Source organism: Lipotes vexillifer, unplaced genomic scaffold (assembly GCF_000442215.2).
Source record: "Lipotes vexillifer unplaced genomic scaffold, Lipotes_vexillifer_v1.1 scaffold773, whole genome shotgun sequence".
Classification (NCBI taxonomy): Eukaryota; Metazoa; Chordata; class Mammalia; order Artiodactyla; family Lipotidae; genus Lipotes; species Lipotes vexillifer.
Window position 1 is genome coordinate 249377 of NW_006786767.1, and position 21919 is coordinate 271295.

At 41.0% G+C, this 21919-nt stretch overlaps 2 protein-coding genes across 2 annotated transcripts in view; one reads left to right on the plus strand and one right to left on the minus strand.

The window, feature by feature from the left end:
• Nucleotides 1-6278, plus strand: part of RNF115 (ring finger protein 115) — a 59943-nt gene extending 53665 nt beyond the window's left edge. Inside the window, exons 6-9 of the mRNA XM_007459362.1 lie at nucleotides 1008-1080; nucleotides 2016-2109; nucleotides 4830-4945; nucleotides 6147-6278. Of these exons, the coding sequence (XP_007459424.1) occupies nucleotides 1008-1080; nucleotides 2016-2109; nucleotides 4830-4945; nucleotides 6147-6278 (415 nt within the window). The remainder of the gene's footprint in view (nucleotides 1-1007; nucleotides 1081-2015; nucleotides 2110-4829; nucleotides 4946-6146) is intronic.
• An 8495-nt stretch (nucleotides 6279-14773) lies between these two features.
• Nucleotides 14774-19981, minus strand: CD160 (CD160 molecule; the record flags this gene model as incomplete). The annotated part of the gene is given in 4 exon segments (XM_007472030.1): nucleotides 14774-14994; nucleotides 14997-15027; nucleotides 19701-19763; nucleotides 19766-19981. Coding segments are annotated over 4 exon segments (531 nt in total), but the record flags the coding sequence as incomplete, so codon positions are not given.
• Between the last annotated feature and the right edge of the window lie 1938 nt (nucleotides 19982-21919).

Genomic DNA, 21919 nt, shown 5'->3' on the forward strand with positions numbered 1-21919 from the left:
ACTTATTTGTTATAATTCAGGCTCATGAGGGCTATCCTGGTCCCACAGGTTGTCTGGGTACTGGGTGTGTCTGATTCCATTCATATTCAGGTGTGAGGGTTGTGTTGAGGTGGGGAATGAGATGGTCCCTACCAGGCTTGGTATCTGATTTGTGTGTTTCTCCTCTAGATCATATGGGAAGATTTTATTCCTTAAGAATTTCTGAAATTGAAAAGATACTGCTTAACTTCCTTTTTTTTAAGTAAGAAAGTTTTTCAGAAGAAATAAGAGTATCAGAGTGACACGTACGGTACGGGTTAAAGATGGAATTTCCTCTTGTCTGGACAGTTATTTGCCATTTCTGACTCTGCCCCAAAAGGCTTCTTTGCTCAAAGGACCTCAGTCCTTCCACACAGTTACCCTATATTCCAGCCTCTAGTTTCTTTAAACGTGTTCCAGCCAGAGTCTGGATATCTGTCATCCAGGCTAGTACACCAACAGCTCCAGAAAGAGGTGCTGTCAAGTCCCTTTTGTGATTCCTCTAAGTTGTGATTCAGAGACACTGCTGTGGCTGCTTCTCTACGTGAAAGCTCCTCATTGTCCAGGACCACAGGCCAAGTCTTAGAATGAGGGAAGTCTGCTGTCGATTTTTGCTGATCACGAAGGGAAAACTCTCCTTAAAAAGCAGCTCCATCTATGTCTAAGTTAAATGGGCACAGAGAAGACAGACTTTTCTTAACCAACAGGCAATGAGTCACTCTTTTTGCTCTGGTTTGTCATGTGGTATTTTAGGTAGCTTCACATTTTATGTTGTATACAGTTAAACAAAAATTTCTAGAGAATGAGAGACTGCCTCTGGATAATCTGTTTGACCTTGAAATTATTGAGAAATTCTTTGCCACTTGATTCTAGAGAACTGGTGACTTTCCAGCTCTGAGAGAGAACAGGATTCCTCTGCCAATCTTTCTGTGGTGTAAGGCGGAGCCTGGTCACTCCATCTAATGCTCTGTGTCTCATCTCATGTATAGGAGCGGGATGCTGCACTCCAACCCTGGGGACTATGCCTGGGGTCAGACAGGGCTTGATGCCATTGTAACTCAGGTGAGGAGCTGCCTTTTGAGGGTATCTGTTCAGTGTGTCTCATGGTTCCACAGGCTTCCTGCTTTCCTTCTGCTACTTTCTGAAATGGCAGTCACTCTGCTTTCCCTAATAGTTTGAGCTTGTGGGTTTCCATTTTACTAAAGGGATAGATGGTTTATGGGTTTAGCTCAGCATCCATGTACTTTCTTGGTCCTAGGGACTTTCTAGAAGATAGCTTCGACTCCAAAGGAAGAAAAGACTTCTGTAACAAACAATATTTTATATTTTTGGCCTCTTGTTCAGTCCTATGAGGATCCTGTTAACAAGTACTTCTCAAAAAAGAAGGGTCTGCTCATATGTTGAAGCAGGGATTTCTGCTAGATGGAACAAAGTAGGGGAAGGAAGCAGAGAAAAAGGTATTCCCATGCCATGTATAATTGCTTCCACTTGTTTATGTTTATTTTAATTTAATTGGTTTTTCATTTCCCTTGTGGATTGCTGAGAATAGAAAGCATGTTGTTTATATCTAAGTCTTCTTGTAGGCAGTAATTTACCTATTTCTTGGCTTACCTTGTGCTATTTTCCATACTCTGACCCTTTTTTTCCTTTCAGCAAAATGAAGTTTTTGAACTGGTTAAGTATTATGTTTTGTTAAGCTATAGTTTTATTCATGACATCACAGCCCTTTTGCTGTCTCCGAAGTTGCTTTATGCCCAGAGGTGGGCCCTGCAATGATGGATCTGTCTGTGGGCTTATACTAATGTCACTCTGAAATTGTAAAGCAATCATGAGTGTTCTGGCAGCAGGAAAGGGCAAACCCAAGCCTCTCATAGCCTTGCAGAAGTAAGAGCAACTAACATTTTTAATATCTGCACTGTTCTCAGCTGGAACAGCTCCCTCCCTAGGGATAGTTAGATGTCTACCACTTCTTCTTTTTCTTTTTTCTTTTTTTGTAGCTTTTAGGACAACTGGAAAACACGGGGCCTCCCCCAGCTGACAAGGAAAAGATCACATCTCTTCCAACAGTGACAGTAACTCAGGAACAAGTTGGTAGGTTCATTTTCATACGTATTTTGTCATCTTTTTATCTCTATTCAGAATCTGAGCCATTTCCTATACTAAAGATCTTCAAGTGAAGCTGTAGCACTCCTAAAATTTATACCTGGGTGCCAGATATGGAAGGTAACTACCCCTTCATTAGGGTTAGTCAACAGGTAATTCCTGAGCAATTACCATGTTGGTTTTCTAGATGTCATGCAGGAAATAAAGAGGTACAAGGGTATAGAAGACTTGATTTCTTGAAGAACTTACTAGGGGAAGCAAAACTTACCAAATTATTAGACAATAGTATAAAAAGTGGTTGAGCAGATGATACTGACTTTGGGAGAAAAGGAAGAGAAAAAATGGGAGGCTAGGCATTTGTTTCACATCTACCCTGTACTCAGGTACATGAGACATAGACATTATTTTATTTATAAGCACTAAAAGAGCTTAGTGATAAGGGACATTATTTTGGACCGGGAGTTTCTTTCCCCATAAATTCCAGTTTAGAGTCAGAAGATTTTAAAGACAGGATGGGCCATCTTAGAGAGATTATTCTGTATATGGAAAAGTATGAACCAATGAAGAATGTCAGCATGGACATGATGTCTGGATCAGGTATAAGGAGTGTAACCTCATTAGACCTTAAATAGAATCTGATGTGGGGAGTAGTGAGTGGTATGACTGGATAGGAAGGGTGGGGCCTTGTTGTAGAGGACCCTGAAACTGGCAGAGTAGTTAGGGCTGGATAGTTTAGGTAGTAGGTAAGTTTTGTAGGTCCCCAAATGGAGGAATGAGGGAATTTAAGTGGTCTTTAGGGAAGATTAGTTTGGCGGGTAGTGTCTACCCTCACAGGGAAGTGAGGGACTTCCCTGGTGGCACAGCAGTTAAGAATATGCCTGCCAGTGCAGGGGACACAGGTTCGAACCCTGGTCTGGGAAGACCCCACATGCCGCGGAACAACTAAGCCCGTGTGCCACAACTACTGAGCCTGCACTCTAGAGCCCGTGAGCCACAACTACTGAGCCCGCATGCTGCAACTACTGAAGCCTGTGCCTAGAGCCTGTGCTCTGCAACAGTAGAAGCCACCGCAATGAGAAGCCCACGAATCGCAGCAAAGAGTAGCCCCCACTCAATGCAACTAGAGAAAGCCCACGTGCAGCAACGAAGACCCAACACAGCCAAAAGTAGATAAATAAATAAATTTAAAAAGCAATCATTAGGGCTTCCCTGGTGGCGCAGTGGTTGGGAGTCCGCCTGCCGATGCAGGGGACACGGGTTCGTGCCCCGGTCCGGGAAGATCCCACATGTTGTGGAGCAGCTGAGCCCGTGAGCCATGGCTGCTGGGCCTGCGTGTCTGGAGCCTGTGCTCCGCAGCGGGAGAGGCCACAATAGTGAGAGGCCCGCGTACTAGGGAAAAAAAAAAAAGCAATCATTAAAAAAAAGAAGATTGAAAGAGGGAGGAAGCAGAAACAGAGATTTAAGGGGCTGTTGCAGCATCCTGATGGAGTTCAGGTGACGGTGGCAATGCTAACAGAAAGGAAAGGGTAGACTCAGATCATTTTGAAGAAAGGCTTTCATCACTGATTGCATAATGGGATAAAGGAGGGGAAAGGGTGAAAGATGATTCTAAGATTTTGCAACTCTATAACCACAGAGGTGGTGCTGACATCAGGGATGGGGGAATTGTGGGCCGGCCCTGGTTTGGGTAAGGAGGTGATGTGATGTTTTTAATTTTGAATTTGTTGATTTTGAGGTGCCAGCTGAGAATCCAAGTGAAGATGAGATGGAAATTGCTATGAAGCTGATATTAGGGAAAATTAGCTGGTAGCAAAATATAGGATATATCTGGAGGCCTGGAGTCAGGGATGCTACCTGGGAGGCTGTTACAGTAGAGTAGGCATGAGAAGTAGAAGCTAAAATTAGGGCTCAGGTGATAGAAATGGAGAGGAAGGAGTGAATCTGTTAAGTGGTATTTTACTCCAAATGCCTTGAGTACTGTAGAGCATGTAACATACATAGCCCAGCTACTGAAGAGATAGACTAGCTGGTATTACTAGCCAAACTTGGGAAACTTGGAATTTGCTGCCTGGTATCCCCCGTTCAGTTTGTAGCCATTTTCTCTGAGAAGAGGGCTTCCTGTCTCTGGACTTGGAGCCTGAGCTACCCTTGGGACTTGCAGTTCTGTAGCACTATCTCCTGGTACAGCTTTTAATGAACAACTTGTAAAAGAGGCTTTAGGGTAACCATGATGAAATAGGATGTGTAATGTAGAAAGTAGTAGGGTAAAAGTGGCTTGAGACACTGAATAGGAACTGCCAAGATTGCCGAGATGAGTCCTTTGGTTGTGGTGGACAGATTGCCAGTCTTTCCTAAGTAGAAACTGCCAGAAGGCTTTCACACACTTGGGAAGATGTTTTTCCTGTTTCACTTGAAAGATAATCTAAGCCCCTGTTCTTCCAACTCTTTACATTGAAAAGTAGGCCTTATATAGTTACTGTCTGGGCCTTATTGGAACAGGCCCATTAATCAGTCCTCCTTCACATAACCCTGTCTACTACCACCTCTATCCCCAGTTTGAAATAAAATTCATGCTTCCTATCTGCCTCCACCTTGGGTGCACTTTGTCTTTACTTTGTGTATTCCTTTGGCTGTTAAAGACATTGGGCTAGTTTTTTTCTTCCTTCTTTTTGCTTGTTTATTTTAAAAGGCGTTTCCTCCTCCAACAGATAAGGGTTTAGAGTGTCCAGTATGCAAAGAGGATTACACAGTTGAGGAGGAAGTCCGGCAGTTACCCTGCAACCACTTCTTTCACAGCAGTTGTATTGTGCCGTGGTTAGAACTGGTAAGTACAGACAGCTCTCATCTGTGATGGGGCAACTGTGCCAGTCATATCTTCTTGGGGGGATGGTTCACAGTAAGGGTGTAGTTAACAGTTAATTGGTACATATATACAATGGAATATTACTCAGCAATAAAAAGGAACGAAATTGGGTCATTTGTAGAGACGTGGATGGACCTGGAGTCTGTCACACAGAGTGAAGTAAGTCAGAAAGAGAGAAACAAATACCGTGTATTAACGCATATATGTGGAATCTGAAAAAATTGGTATAGACGATCTTATTTACAAAGCAAAAATAGAGGCACAGATGCAGAGAACAAACGTAAGGATACCAAGGGGGAAAGGGAGGGGTGGGATGAATTGGTAGATTGGGACTGACATATATACACTATTGATACTATGTATAAAATAGATAACTAATGAGAACCTACTGTATAGCACAGGGAACTCTCCTCGGTGCTCTGCGGTGACCTAAACGTGAAGGAAATCCAAAAAAGGAGATATATATATACGTGTAGCTGATTCACTTTGCTGTACGGTAGAAACTAACATAACATTGTAAAGCAACTATACTCCATTAAAAATTTTTTAAAAAACAAAAAACCCAAACAGTTAATAGAGAGCCAAGCAGATCAGATTTTAGTCCCTGGCTAACTCCTAGTAGCACCATTACTGTGTTTTAGATTATTAATCTGTTTGGAACTTCTCTGACCAGGGGTTAGCAGACTACAGCCTGCAGGTCCCTGTGGCCTGCCACCTGTTTTTGTAAATGCAGTTTTATTGGAACACAGCCATGCCCATTTGTTTACAAATTGTCTGTGGCTACTTTTGTGCTACATCAGCAGAGTTGAGTAGTTGCAACATAGGTGGTGTGGCCTGCAACGACTAAAATATTTACTACCTTTTCATTTACAGGAAAAGTTTGCTGACCCCTGCTCTAGACCATCTCAGGTCATTGTTTCTAGTTAGTTCTTGGTGATATGTGTTAGCTATTGTTATGTTGCTGCCTAGAATTCTCTGTCACTTCTGTTGAAATTCTGTTTGGGAGATGTCCTGGTGTTACACATGGAGCCCAGCGTGCACTCTGTGAGAATTCATGCCCTTTGGTTTTTCTACCTGCTAACTCTCAGGGTTTCTTAAGTGTTTTAGTTCTTCCAGCTTTCGGGTCAGGCTGTTCATGTGGACTGATACCTTTCTGTTTCAGCACGACGCGTGTCCTGTATGTAGGAAGAGCTTAAATGGTGAGGACTCTACTCAGCAAACCCAGACCTCTGGGTCCTCTGCAAGCAACAGATTTAGCAGTGACAGCCAGCTACATGACCGATGGACTTTCTGAAACTAAAGACCGCCTCTGAGCCAGGGCTATGGTAGACCTTATCACAGCTGTTAATTGTATCAAAACAAAAAAATCGTAGGTGAATTTAGGAATCACCTAAGAAACCCCAACCCATAACATTAATTCATTGAGTGTTTTTCTTCTCTAAATTTAAAGTTAGTATCTACAGATGGAATTGTACCTACAACCAAATGCCTCTCATTCTTGAATTCAGAGCGATAATTTTGTAAGTGCAAAACTTAATTATGTGGGTTTCCCCTGCCAGAATAGAATCAGTTCCTTAAAGTCTCGCTAGGGTCCTGCTATCTGTCATGTTACCTTGTGATGGATGTTTCCACCTCTTTCTCCAACCTCCACCCTATCATTAGTGTACTTTACACTAAATACAGTGGAACCAGAGCCCTAAAGTCCTGCTGATATAAAGTCCTTCTGTTTTAATTGTACAAAAGCATCTACTTTTGGCCACATTAGCCATGAAGTGAGATCAGATTAATTCAAGAATCTGAGACACTAATGATTCTTGTTTTTTCTTAACTTTCCAGAGAGCAAATCAAAGAAAAATTACAGTGGGCAGGAGAAAGTGGCTTATCATTGTACTCTTTGGTTTTCTCATTTTTATTTTTAAAGACTACTTCACAAGATGCAGCTTCTGCAGAAACCAACCTGACATGTCTTAGGAGTCTTACGTTGGGAGGAATCTGATGCTGGTTCCTTTTTGGGAATGAGTTGGGCAGCATACAGGCACAGAAGGACAGATGTTTGAAATCTTTGGTTCCGAGGTTTTTTAGTGATCCCCAGCTCATTGTTTATCCTGGGGACCTTAAAATCATTTCCCTCACAGAAATAGAATTACTTCATTACTGCTTCTACATTGTTTTTTGTAATTGTTTTTTGTAATTCACTGGTCTTCAGGAATTGAGATTTTATGTTGTCCCATTTTAATTTTTTAAGCCCATTTATCATTTCTGAAACCTTCCTGTTTGCTTGGTTTTGTCTGTACCTGGAGTCATACTGATTATTGTGATCATGCCCAAACAACTTGGCCTAGGAGACGTAGGCCTTCTTTTTTCAGCCTAACAGTGTCCCATGCACATGCACATGCTCTTTGGCGCATTTAAGTGTTTAAAGTTGAATAAATGAAGATTAAGAATGTTGTTGGAACTTCAAAGTCTCAAAAATAAATGATGGGGACATGTAACCACTGTTGGTGCACCAAAAAGGGTGACAGAGGGGCAACAATGGTATGGTCATATCAGCCCTTCATAGTTTGAAATGATCAGAACAAGAAGGCTGCTCTTTGGTGAGTCTCTCTTGGCTAGGAGTCTTTCCTCGGTTTTTGTTGACTGTCGTACACTGGTTTTGGGGGTGAGGGATGGGGTTAGAGATATCTTTGTAATTTAGTAGAGGACAGAGGAGTAGGAGAGGAAAGAGAGAAAGTGAGAGAGTTTAATTTAATATCCTTCCTCTAAAAATTGTGACCATGAGGTATGATTCAGGTTGGACCCAGAGAGAATAAAAGATGTTTTCTCATATGCCTTATGTTATCCTATGTAGAGATCGTTTCTTTGGAGAATGTGAACTATTTACTATGGCTATTGAAACGTAGCCCAGAAATACACGCTGGTTTTGAATGGTGAGGGGTGATGAGGCTGAGGGGACATGGGAGGTATATTGTGAATATTTAATGGCCATTACTTAGATGGAGAAGGTCTAGGCTGAAGTTGGAGCACATTGTAGTTTTCAAGTGGAACAATATCAGCTGTCTCAGAAAAATGATGCCAGCCTGGAAGTTTTTGTTTGCTTGTTAGTGTCTGGAGATGCCAGAACAGGCAGGTGTATTTTTACTTAACACTAGAGAACTAGAAAGAATCTGAGTAGCTTTACAAAAGGATGCAAACAAAGTGCTGGACAGGGATTTAACTTTTCAATATACGGAAGAGCAAATAGCATCAGTCTAAGTTATCTGAAATTTTCTTCACTTTTTTTGTGCTTTTAGACAGAGTGCACAAATCTGTTTGCTGTTTCTGAGACCCCTCCTACTTAATGAATCTGTAGTGTTTCTTCCTAGAATAGGAGGCATCTCAGACTTCAGGTTAATTTAGGTAGTGTATTAGTCAGGGTTCTCCAGAGAAACAGAACCAGTAAGGTTGGTGTTGGGGTGTGTGTGTGTGTGTGTTGCCTCACATGATTATGGAGCCAAACACAGAAACAGAACCAGTAAGGTTGGTGTTGGGGTGTGTGTGTGTGTGTGTGTGTGTGTGTGTTGCCTCACATGATTATGGAGCCAAACACAGTTTGATATAGTTCCCAAGGCAGAGGACTACATAACCCAGACTTCTCAGGTGTTCATTCGTTTACAGCTGGAAGGCTTACAGACTCAGGAAACTGGAGCCTTACTAGGAGTCAAGGGAGAGATGATTCAGCTTTCCCTCATTATCAAAGAGAATAGAAAAAAGTTGCCATTTCAAATCTTGGGCCCTTACACTTGAGGCCTTTACATTTGTACTAAATGGCCTACCCTTTGAGTTCCATGCATAGATAAACAGATTGTTTTCCTATTCATGAATGTCTTTTTTTCTTATTCTTCCTTTCGTTCATTATAATTTGAAATAAAAGAGGAAGTAAAACTATGTTAGCACATAATTAGGAGGGACTTGCTAGAGATTGGTAGACCTGAAAGTTGAGAGGTTATGTAGGGCAATTGCTTGCTGGCCTCCAAGTGATTATTGCTTCTTGGGTAGTTTCCAGATGGGTTATTCTGGCTGGACAGAACTGGGCAGTTGGGTGGGCAGAGTGGTGAACATTTAACTGATATCTCCAACAGAGAGAAGGAATAATCCTTGTATTAAAAATTAATTTTCCTGCAAATTTCCTGTTGCCAGTTCTCTGAAGAGTTGGGAAACCTGAAGTATCCAGATAGCTTCACATTTGCTGTATAACAATTGAGCAAGTGCTTGTTAAATGTTTTTCTTGAGCAGTACTCTTCTGGTCCAATAGTTAGTTCTCAAGTTGAAAGGAGGATTTGGGGGCAAGAATTTGTTTCTTCCCCCCACAACAAGTCTCAGTTGGATTAAATAGTTATTAGGAGAAAAATTCCTTGTTTATGCCTTTGTATTGCACATTTGTATATATGCGTTTGTGTGTATATGTATATGTATATATTCATAGACATATGCACATTTCATTCTAGAGGAAGAAGGGATATGATGGGCACCGAAGTAGATAAAGTGAGCAGGGGTACAGCAGAGGACTGGAGCTTTAGTCTGATTCTCTCATTGCATGTGCCTCAGGCCCATGTGTTTCTGTAGTTCTCTGTTATAGGGCACTGTTAGCATGGGCAGGCACCCTGTTATGTGGTGTGGCAAATGGATTCACTGGAGCTAAAAGTCTGGTCATTTCTGAAGGTTGAGGATAAATGGCTTTGAGGAAAGGGTGTTGGTCGTCTCTTGTTTCTGTATTATAATTAATTGAACTAAGACACAGTTATCTGTTGCTTTCAAAAAATTTTCTTGATAAGTTATTGATGACAAATTGACTTCTCACATGAACTTCTGCATGCTTCAGTTTCGTTCTTCCTGGTGTCCAAGTCCTGTTTCCTCAAGGAATACAGATATATCAGACTTAACAAAAACTAATCAGGAGGGGATCATAGTTTGTCTGTTTTAAACAACAACAAAACAGCCCCTGGGGTTTTGGGAGGTGAAGGTTACCTCAGAGTTGGTTGTTAGAGCTCATCTAGGCAGGCCACTGACATCTGTGAAGGAAAACAGATTTTTAGGAGGAGAAGGAACAGGGCTGGTGAATAGATATTTGGATGTTAGGGAAGATCCCTCTTTGGTCTCTGTGGTAGAGAGGTGGGAAGATAAAGGTGCTGTTTGCAAGAATAAACCAGTGGAGATTTGGAAGTTTGCGGGGGGACTAGCAGGAGAGAGTACTCCTACTGAGAGTTTCCAAAATGAATCTAACATAAGTTCTGATGTAGGGAGTTCAGGGAAAGATTTGGTGGGGTAAACATATCACAGGTGTCTATCCTACGATGGGAAATTATAGCTTGCAGTAATGTCAGCATCTCAGCATTCAGGCTGGGAACCCCAGGTCTGCACCATGGGTTTAAAATGGAATGTGTAGAATACAATGTGTACAACTGGAGATCTTTTCCAGGATCGAGACAGGATCAAAATGTCTTAGCTAATGGACATTAAGAGGTTTTGATCTCTCATACCTGCCAGATAAGTGGAATTACAGGCACTCAACTCTCTAATTTTATACATATAAACTTTGTGTTTTGCCAGATTATACTTAGATGGTGTCCCAGAAGTGGAGTCTATATGAAACACTTATATCTGTAAATCATGAGATGTAGGCTTGTCGTTCTTTACCTTTTCTAATAAGATGTACCATTTTTAAGGTCCCCAAATTATTAGACTCGCTCCCAACAAGATTATAGTTGTATTTTTAGTATCTTTTGATGGAAAAAACACATAGCAAAAAGCTGCTATGATTTCAGTAATGCTTTTAAATCAATTTGTCTTTATTAGTCATACCAGAATCTATATCCAGTTGAAGTACATTATATACATATTTGTAAGATATATTATTTATTCAGACTGAAGATAATGCTTATATAGACCTCTTAAAATAACTACATGGCCTCACAGAGGTTCAAATTCCTTGGGTAGTGAATCACTCATATAGATTGAGGTTAAAATGTGTGTCCAGAAGTCTACCTATTCATGCATGGAAATTTATAGACATATTGGAAAGGAGTGGTATCAATACACTTTGAAAGCCGAGATATAAGTATTTCAAATTTTTGTTTAACCATCTTGAGATAAGCAGAATAAACAAAATAAATTCTTTAGAAGTGGGACCCTTGACTTACTGTTGCCTTGTTTATTCTGCTTAGTTCATGTCAGAACTAGTAGTCTTATGCTCTTGAATGTCTTGATAAACTTAGCCAGCAATCATGTGTCCTTTCTGCAGATTTTTTATGTAGACCATAATTAGCATAATAGCACAATGGGTAAAACCTTTTCTGTAGTTAGACATGGCTTCTGTGTGAGACTTCCAGTGATTGTATAATATTGAGTGGTTTCAGAAGAGTCTTTGAATAGTGAAAAGTAAAAAACGTCTCTACTCATGTGAGCTTAAAATTTAGTTAGTTAGAAAAACAAAACTAACACATAAAACAGGTAAAGATTAAAGTGAGTGTAGTACAGTGGGGAAAGCTTTGGAGACTTCTGAGTCAGAATTCAAGTGGTTCTGGGTTTAAAATCCAGAATCTCATTTGATTCTCAGAGCAGTCCTGTGGAAACAGAAGATAGAGTAGGAAATACCGCACTTTACAGATAAGTAGCATCTCAAAACTTCATTTGCCCAAGGATATGTAGCTGGTACGTTGCAGGGTCAGAATTTAAATCCAGATCTTCTGACTCCATGCCTAGTCTTTCTACCTCCATAAGACACAAAATCCAAAATCCTTAGTTTGAGGTTCAAGGCCATCACTAATAAGGGTCTTACCCATCTCTTTCAGCCTTCTGTCTCTCTGGTCCCACAAACCTTAGCCTCCCCCATTTGGCAGGTCCTGGCCAAGGATCACAGGTAAGGTGTCTGTTTCCCTTTGATGGCTTGCCATTTAGCCCCAGTTAAATTGTCTATGTTTCTACCTCTTTATTCATGTAGTTCCTCCTAGCAGGAATATCCTGCCCCCACTTCTCTGCTTAACTAAGACAAGAGGTTATCTGTCCAAAGAGACAAGAGGATTTATGAATCTAGAGAGAAAAGAAAAGGCTGCAGATATTGCTTTGACATTTACTTGAAAAAAAGGAGAGAAATGACCAGAGAGATTGACAAGTACTTAGTTGAAGCTAGACAGTTAAGATCTGTGGAGCACCTGGTCTGCACAAATCTTCCTCTTTCGCAAGCACTGCTATGTGGATGCCGTTCAACACCAGGCTCTCTTCGTTTCCTCATTTTCTGCCAAGTCAGTTACTGGATATGGTGCCCTTCCTCTCCTATCCTACCTGCCTTTGCTTGTTTCCTCTCTCTTCCCTTAACAGTGTCAAATAAAAATTTCTTCCAAAAACATTGGTGTTCTCATTTTATTTGACTCACTTGTTTATTTTACTTTGTTGGAGGGAAGGGAGGAAAAGTTCTTCTTGGGTACAAAAACACACTTATCCAGTATTTGAGTGAGAACTGTACACCAGCTGCTTTTGTGAGAGCTGCTTTTTTATTTACTGGTGACTGAGGTAGGAAGAAAGTTAGGTTTGCTCTGGCAGTGAGGATGGGAGGTCAGGGAACACATTCATTTGCCCATCTTATGTTCCCCAGATTCCTGGCATATTTAGCATCTCTTCCCCTGTGCCCTGTTATTTCCTTCTCTATGCATATTGTAATGTGAAAGATGCCAAGCTAAAGAGAGTCAGATTTATCTTGCTATAACTTTAAAAAAAAAAAGTTTTTTTGATGTGGACCGTTTTTAAAGTCTTTATTGAATTTGTTACAATATTGCTTCTGTTTTATGTTTTGGTTTTTTTGGCCACGAGGCATGTGAGATCTTAGCTCCCTGACCAGGGATCAAACCCACACCCCCTGCATTGGAAGGCGAAATCTTAACTACTGGACCACCAGGGAAGTCCCTCTATAACTTTTTTTTTTAAGTTTCTTCTGGCACAAGGCTTACAAAGCTGTAGAAAGAAAAAGGAAAGTTTGTTTTATGCTACAAACTTAGAATAGTAACAAAATACCTGATGTAATTCATCCTGGGATGTGTGTTTGATAGGCCCTTATGACTACAGGGAATGGAAAAGGAAAGAAGGGGAGGTATTGTATGTGTTGTGTCTACTGCTTAAAGTTGCAGTTGTGATCTTGTGAAATCTACCTGATCCTGATGCAAGTGGGAAAGAAGCCAACCTTTGATCTCTTCTTGCTGGAAGGTAAGATAATTGAAGAAATAGATGCCACTCAACAAGTTCAAGGTAGGTTTTCCATGTATAGCACTGAGTGGCTAGCACAGTGACAGGACAGAGATACTCACTGAAATTAGTTTCATGAGCTGAGGGAGGCATAGAGATCCAGGAAAGTTCCCTCATTTCATCACATGTAAGCATGATAACTTGACCTACATGATTTCTCTGGTCCTGAGAAAATGTGTGTACTTTTGTTCTGAACACTACCACTTCCATAATTCTGCTGAGTCTTGAGGTGGGAAGAGTGGTAAAAGGAATGACCTATCAGAAGTTCATTCTCTTCACCTGGCTAGAAAAGGGAAAAGAGCTTAGAGATTTTTTCCTGTCGCATAACTTGGGAGTCAATAGTAGGTTGTATGGCTAGACCCAGTCTCCTTTTCTCTTTAGAGTTTTTAATATGTATGAAGAAATAAAATTGATTTTGCCAATGAAATAGCCTAACCATTGAGAAGATTTAGATTCAATAAAGAATTATGTCTGAAGGGTCAGACTGCTTGATGTTCACCAGTTTCTCCCTGAAAACTGGAGTAGGCTTATATTTGTCAGGTGCTTGCCAAGGATCACAGATGTGGTCTTTGTTTTCCTTTGATAGTTTGCAGTTAAGGGGCTGGAATAAGGGAGTTATGGTCCTGTTTCTGGAAATGGGAGGAAGCAATCTCAGAATGGGGAGAGTGGTGATGGAGTTGAGAGAGAAAGTGCTTAGCATGTAGTAGATAATCACTGAGAGCACGGATTTTGGAGTGAGAAGGTCCTGTATTAATTCCCATGCACTGGGGCAACATTTAACCTCCTTATACCCATTTGCTGGTGAGTAATTGGGGAATATTTACCTGGAAGCATTGCATGAGGTTAGAGTCACCATATGGAAAGCCTAACCTGTCATACAAATTCTTTAAACAAATCTATTAAGAGCCTGCTATGTGCCTGGTACTGTTTTTGGTTGGGGTAAACAAGACAAAGGTTCTGCACGTATAGAGCTTACATTCTGGTGGCACAGTGGTAGTTATTGAATTGAGGAAGGCCTAAATAAGGCTTGGAATTAAGAATGCCAAGGAGAGGCAAAAACCTGCATCAGTTACTGATTATGCAAACGTGTAATAGCAAGTCATTGCAAGTTCCAATATCTTTTTTATCTAATAGGGAAAACTAATTGACATTGATGGATAAATGATGCTCAGAGGACTCAACTACAAGGGTTTTATATACTCACTCTGGCCATCAACCTTTGCTGAAGAGCTGCATTGTTTAAAACCCACCTCCAGACCAAGTCTGTTTCTTGCCTTGCTCATCACATTATAGCCAAACATCTGTTGCCTCAACTTGTAGCCCTCTGTTCATCCAGTAAGTAGAGGTATTTGTATTTGCTTGCCTCTCCCACAGGCTTTCTTTCGTCATGGGTGTGACCTCCTACCCAATGGAAAGTCTGATTCATCTGTCATCCCCTAGTTAGTATGAAGTCTTCAGTCCCTTTGGACTGATTTTGCCTTCATACTGGTGTGATGTTTTCATGTGGACAGCCAGGGCCTAAGGAGCATTTCCCTGTCCCACTCTGGGCTTCCTTTCCACCCTTCTCCTGGAGAGTAATCAAGATGTTAAAGGTATAGCAACCTCATTTCTTGGGGTGCTAAAAGCTCTTCTGAACATACCTTGAAGGGCCACCAGGCTGGTGACCAGCATCATCCAGACCTTTTCTTGCAGGAAGCCTGAACTGAGAGCACCTTTACTGTGGCCAAACTTGGGGTGTCCTGTTTCAATCCCCTTACTGTGTAGTTCACTCTCTGGTTCAGAAGAGAATCAATGGATCAGGAGAGAGTTTTGGAAATTACTAATACCTCCTTTTGCATAATCTCAGGACATCTTTTTTATGATCCCCAAGGATACCTCTCAGTATAATCCGTTGCCCACATAAGTATTTTTTAACATTTGTGGGTGGTGATGATGACGTACATAAGTGGCAATAAATAAATATAGAATCTATGTGTGTCAGTGGGGATGCAAATAGGCCTACCTTGAAGGAACTCAAGTCTTGCCAGAGAGACAGCTAAAATAGCTTAGTTACCTTGGAGTTGGGTGTCTCCAAGTCTCATTTAAAAACCATCTTCTGGAGTGGGTCAAGCAGTTTAGTCTAAGTTAAAATCGTGGGTTTTGGGCTTCCCTGGTGGCGCAGTGGTTAAGAATCCGCCTGCCAATGCAGGGGACATGGGTTCGAGCCCTGGTCCGGGAAGATCCCACATGCTGTGGAGCAACTAAGCCCGTGCGCCACAACCACTGAGCCCACGTGCCACAACTACTGAAGCCCGCGCGCCTGTGCTCCACAGCAAGAGAAGCCACCGCAATGAGAAGCCTGTGCACTGCAACGAAGAGTAGCCCCGCTTGCAGCAACTAGAGAAAGCCTGTGTGCAGCATAAAGACCCAACAGTCAGCCATAAAAAGAAATGAAATTGAGCTATTTGTAATGAGGTGGATAGACCTAGAGTCTGTCATACAGAGTGAAGTAAGTCAGAAAGAGAAAGACAAATACCGTATGCTAACACATATATATGGAATTTAAGAAAAAAAATGTCATGAAGAACCTAGGGGTAAGACAGGAATAAAGACACAGACCTACTGGAGAACGGACTTGAGGATATGGGGAGGGGGAAGGGTGAACTGTGACAAAGCGAGAGAGAGGCATGGACATATATACACTACAAAACGTAAGGTAGATAGCTAGTGGGACGCAGCCGCATAGCACCGGGATATCAGCTCGGTGCTTTGTGACCACCTAGAGGGGTGGGATAGGGAGGGAGGAAGGGAGGGAGGAAGATGCAAGAGGGAAGAGATGTGGGAACATATGTATAACTGATTCACTGTTATAAAGCAGAAACTAACACACCATTGTAAAGCAATTATACCCCAATAAAGATGTAAAAAAAAAAAAAAGACCCAACACAGCCAAAAATAAATTAATTAAAAATAAATAAAATCTTGGGTTTTGTAATAGATACGGATTTTTGTCCATTATTTACTAGCTGAGTGAACTTACACAAATTACCTTTGAGCCTGATTGTCACAGGACAAGAATAGTACCTAACTCAAAAGGCCATGAAGATTAAATGAAATAATGTATCACTTAGCACAATGCCTGGCACACAGTAAACACTCAGTAAATGGTAGACATTGCTTATTGATATTATCTGTTACCTGTTTGGCCTTATTAGTTTCATGTTCCGAAAGGAACCTTATTTCCACATTTGGTGAGCATCCATATTTACTAACTCTAATACTTAAATATGCTGAGAGGACGATAAAGTCTTTCTATCTTAGAACCATCACAAGTAGAAATACTTAAGGTGTATTAGGAGAACATCAATACTGCATTATAAGGGGCAGTGGCTTCGTCATACTCCCATTCTATTCTGCAAGACTTAGCACCGTGCCTGGGATACGCAATCAGTTTAGATGAATGAAAGAGGAGTTTCCATTAGTGAGATCAACTGGAACAGAGTATTCACGTAAGTAGTAGAATGAAATTTTATAGAGATAGAGCGCCTCCAGTGCCAGGCTAAACTAATCACTGTCTCATAGACAGTGAAAAGCCATTAAAACTCTGGGGTGGTATGTACAAATCAGCATTTTAGAAAGATGTCTGGTGGCAGTATGGATTAGAGGCAGAGACAGTATCTAGTTGATGGACCACTTACTAGGCAAGAGCTCAGTGCCAGGCTCTGAGGTAGGTGTGGGAGGTATAAAGATGAGTAAAACATGGGCAGATTTGAGATCTGGGGCTTACCACTTAGGAGACTATTGGAATATTTTAAGTGTGAGATGATGCAGACCTGGAAAACACCTTTGGAAAGAAAGGAATGAATGTGGGAAAGAACTAGTAGTACTTAGTAACTGACTGGATGGGGGAAGAGAAAAAAGGAGGAACCAAGGTTTTGACTGAATCATGGACAGAAATATGGTCTCAGGAGGGTAGGTTTGATTTTGAGTGATTTGGTTTCTTTTTTTTATTTATTATTTATTTATTTATTTATTTTTTGGTACGCGGACCTCTCACTGTTGTGGCCTCTCCCGTTGCGGAGCACAGGCTCCAGACGCACAGGCCCAGCGGCCATGGCTCATGGGCCTAGTCGCTCCGCGGCATGTGGGATCTTCCCGGACCGGGGCACGAACCCGTGTCCCCTCATGCCCCCCCCCCCATCGCCAGGCGGACTCTCAACCACTGTGCTACCAGGGAACCCCTGGTTTCGTTTTTTAAAGACTTTATTTTCTATTTATTTTTTTGACCTGGGCCCACATTGGTGAAAGCACTGAGTCCTAACCACTGGACCAGGGAGTTGCCAAGACTTTATTATTTTGTATTTTTAAATTTTGGGGGGCTGCGCCATGCGGCATACAGAATCTTAGTTCCCCAACTAGGGTCAAACCCATGACACTTGCGTTGGAAGTGTGGAATCTTAACCACTGCACCACCAGGGAAGTCCCAGGAGGTGCAGGTTTAAATCATGAGGGTAGATCAGAAATTGGGAGAGATAGTAGAGAGAAAAGATTGAAGGAGTGGGGAATGAGTCTTGAGGAATGAATTTTCATGTTTGAGAGGTGGGAGGAGGAAACAGGCAGAGAAGGAGAGAGAAGAACAGCCAGAGAAGTAGAAAAACCAGCGGGGAACAGAGTCACAGAAGCCAATAAAGATGAGAGTTTGATAAGGAAGAGAATGGAAGTGCTGAACGCTAAGCTAGTTAGGTCAGATGGGAAGACACCAGGAAGCAAGGAAGAAAATAGAAATCAACCTAGACTGAAGTAGAAATTTTGGATTAACTACTAACCGTAGGTGATGATGAAAACATTTGTTAAAAGGCTCTGGGACAGGTTTTTATTTGGGGGTGGGCGGGTGTAATTTACATCTATTTTTCTTAAAGTCAAAAAGATAGTATTTGAAAGTTCATAAAAGGTAATAGCAGTGTCTTTTTATTCTCAGAGACAACCACTATCAACCTTTTGATGTGTTTTACCATATTCCTACATAAAATGCTAATATTACCACTCTTGATGATAGTTTAGACATTGTCTATTGATTTTCTGTTATAGAAGATGAGGATATGGTTCTCTTAAACCCCTACCCTTCTCTGCATCTTTCAAAAAAAAATCATTATATTATAAATTTTAGTTTTTTACATAATTTGGATTCCGTAAATGTTACTTATTACAGAGCCAAGTTGTGTGCTATGATTATGTTTCCTTTTGTAAAATTGATTGTTTTCCCTGGAGATGATGATCACCTTAATTTTTTTTTAAACAGGCAGAGTTTTCCATATCCATATCTTTAATCCCTCGTCAGATCTGTCATGGGCCATCAGAGAAATGGTCAATTCCATTTTCACCCCCTAGAGATCTTTCAGAGTCCTGTATCTTTTGCTTTCTTCAGGACTAACTGCCCTTTTTGGCCCTTTTTAATTGTAGAATTTTTTTATCCCCTCCCCCTGTTAGATTTCTTGTTTCCTGGATCTCATTTTATCCACTCTACCAATTCACTCTCTTGCTTTACTGAAGCACATCCTCTGGTAGCTCCTTAAGAAAGGTCATATGAAAGGCAATTTTTTTTTTTTTGGAGTCACTGTGTGACTGACAGTGTCTTCATTCTTTCCTCATGTTTGATTGGTAGTTGTGACTGACAGTGTCTTCATTCTTTCCTCATGTTTGATTGGTAGTTTGCTTGGGTATAGAATTCTAAGTTTTGAAGACTTGCTCCATTGTCTAGGAGTATGAAGAAGTCATATATATAAAGCTGAGGCTGCAGTGGCCATATTTAGGCTGTTCCAAAGTAGTAACAGAGCAGGGGAGCATGCACAAAATGAGGAAATTTGCAGAGATGGGAGGACTTGCTGCCCCAGAGAGGAGACAGTCACTGTTTTGGGTTCTTTTGGCTTTCTGGTTTCTGATTCCAGAAACCAGAACTCATGAGGTCTAGCTATACTTCTTCTTTATTATTTTTCCCCCTTTAATCTATGGCAATTTGAGTGGGTTTCTGTTTCTTATGACTAAATGCTCTTTAAGACAACTATCCATTTCATCCACCTTTCTTTCCCAGCCTGAAGGCTCAGTGCCTATATTTAGAAATATAGCCACATCTCTGAGAGACTGAATTGGGAATCAGGAGGCCCAAATTCCAGACCTTTCTGCTTTTACTGGCACTGCTCAGTGAGTGGCTTTGGATAAGTTGCTTTTCCTGCTGTGATTCAGTCTCAGTGTCAATAAAAATGGGATGGCTACCTCAGAAGGATTTTTTAAATTAAAGACAAAATGAGATACCTTTGTATCCATGCTTTGAGGAAAGGCAGCATTTGCCAATGGGAGTGATGGAAAAGGATTTGAGTAATGGGAAGGACTCTTCTCCAAGGAGACTGCCTATCCAGGACCTGAAATAACTACTTCTGTCTTTAGCAGTTGACCCTGCTTACTGTCCCACCTGGTGGCACTGGGGATATTGGGAGACCACCTGTGACTCAGAGAAATAATGGCCCTGAAGAGGCAGATATCCAGCTTCTGGCTTCTGGCACACCACTGGTAGGTCTCACTGTCCAATGCCATGGCTTGGTTTATGGTGAACACCAACTGAGATGATATTTCACTGATACCATCTTTCCCAGGATCCTATTTAAGTCTCAGTTGCTCCAAGCTAGTCTCAGGGGAACAGACTCAAGACTTATCCTTGCACAAAAACACCATACCCACCTCAGCCTCTTCTTTTTTATTTATTTATTTATTTTATTTTTTTATTTTTTTTAACATCTTTATTGGGGTATAATTGCTTTACAATGGTGTGTTAGTTTCTGCTTTATAACAGAGTGAATCAGTTATACATATACATATGTTCCCATATCTCTTCCCTCTTTGTCTCCCTCCCTCCCACCCTCCCTATCCCACCCCTCCAGATATGATATCACTCATATGTGGAATCTAACAAATAATACAAATGAATCTATATATAAAACAGAAATAGGCTCACAGACATAGAAAACAAACTTATGGTTATAAAGAGGAGAGAGAGGGGTAGAGGGACAAATTAGGAGTATGGGATTAACAAACTACTATACATAAAATAGATAAGCAACAAGGATTTACTGTACAGCAAAGGGAATTATATTCAATAACTTGTAACGGAATATAATCTGCAAAAAAAATAATCACTATGCTGTACACTTGCAACTTACCCAATATTGTAAATCAACTATACTTCAATTTAAAAAAAGGCCACACTACTATTTTACTTTTTATAATAGCAAATATACTATTCTTAAAACACATACAAATAATGTAATGGTATTTTAAAATCATATTTTAGATGCAGTGGGAGTGTTTATGCTTGAAATAATAACTTCTTGCTAAAATAAGTAACTGATTCTAATTTGTTTTCTAATTCTGGATTTTTGTATGTTGAGCTTGCTTTGAATCACCGTTTGCTTTTCTTTAAGGCTTCACATTGACTTTCTTCTAGTTGAGCTTTTGTCTCTTCTTCCCCCAAAGCCTTAATTTCCTTGTAATTTGTACCAGGGTATTTACCCATATAGAGGTGCACAAAAAGGTACTAAGATCCCTAGGTACCTTGCAGCATAAGTGCTACCCTCTTGCAATGTCACTATTGCTCTGAAAATCTTGCAAAATACTCCCTACTGACTGTAGAAACCCTTACTTACAAATTCTTCCCTGGTAGAATCTCTTGGAATACATTCCCTTCCAAATGGTCCTGGTGAGTTTCTTGATTGACAGACTTGACAAAATATTAATAAGGTGGCCTCATAATTCATTACTGTCAAAAGCCAATTCAGAAGACCTGAGGCTATTGGCCTAATTCTGTTATTAAAGTTATTGATGTCTACTATATACCTAGCCCTTTGCTAAGTGTAAGGAAGATAAGAAGGCACAATGCCTGCCCTCTTTTTCTTATGGTGTAGGAGAGGAAAAGCAAAGTACACAGTAATTTATACAATGAAAGCTATATGCCAAATGGATGGGCAAGCCAACTTTTAATCTGGGAGCCAATTGACTTGCCACTGCCAATGGTCTGCAAGTATCTTCTCATTTGGGAATTGGCTTTCAAACCATAAGCCTATGCATCAGTTCACAAAATACTTATGCCTTGTTCATGAGCAGAAATAAATAAATGAGCAGATGAGCGTGCCAGGGTACAGTTAATGCAGTTAGTATATACATTTGTCACTTGGGAGGAGTACAAGTCAAGAACTGGCAGAGGCAGCTGCTTAGGCAGCTCTGCTGTGATTTAAGCCACAATCTAAATACAACTGCAAGTTTCTGCCTCAGGGGACACGGGGACAGCTAAACAACCGACATCAGGTCATTTCCACAATTGTTATGGTGTCCACACTGTCCACACTGCCACAGAATGGCTTTAAGCAGGAAAATGGAATGATCAGATTTGGGTTTTTAGAAGAATGCTCTGCAGTGGATTAAGAGGGAGTAAAACCAGAGATAGAATGACTTATTAAGAGAACACCAGAGGGACTTCCCTGGTGGCGTAGTGGTTAAGAATCTGCCTGCCAAGGCAGGGGACACAGGTTCTATCCCTGGTCCGGGAAGATCGCACATGCCGTGGAGCAACTAAGCCTATGTGCCACAGCTACTGAGCCCACGCGCTCTAGGGCTCACATGCCACAACTATTGAGCCCG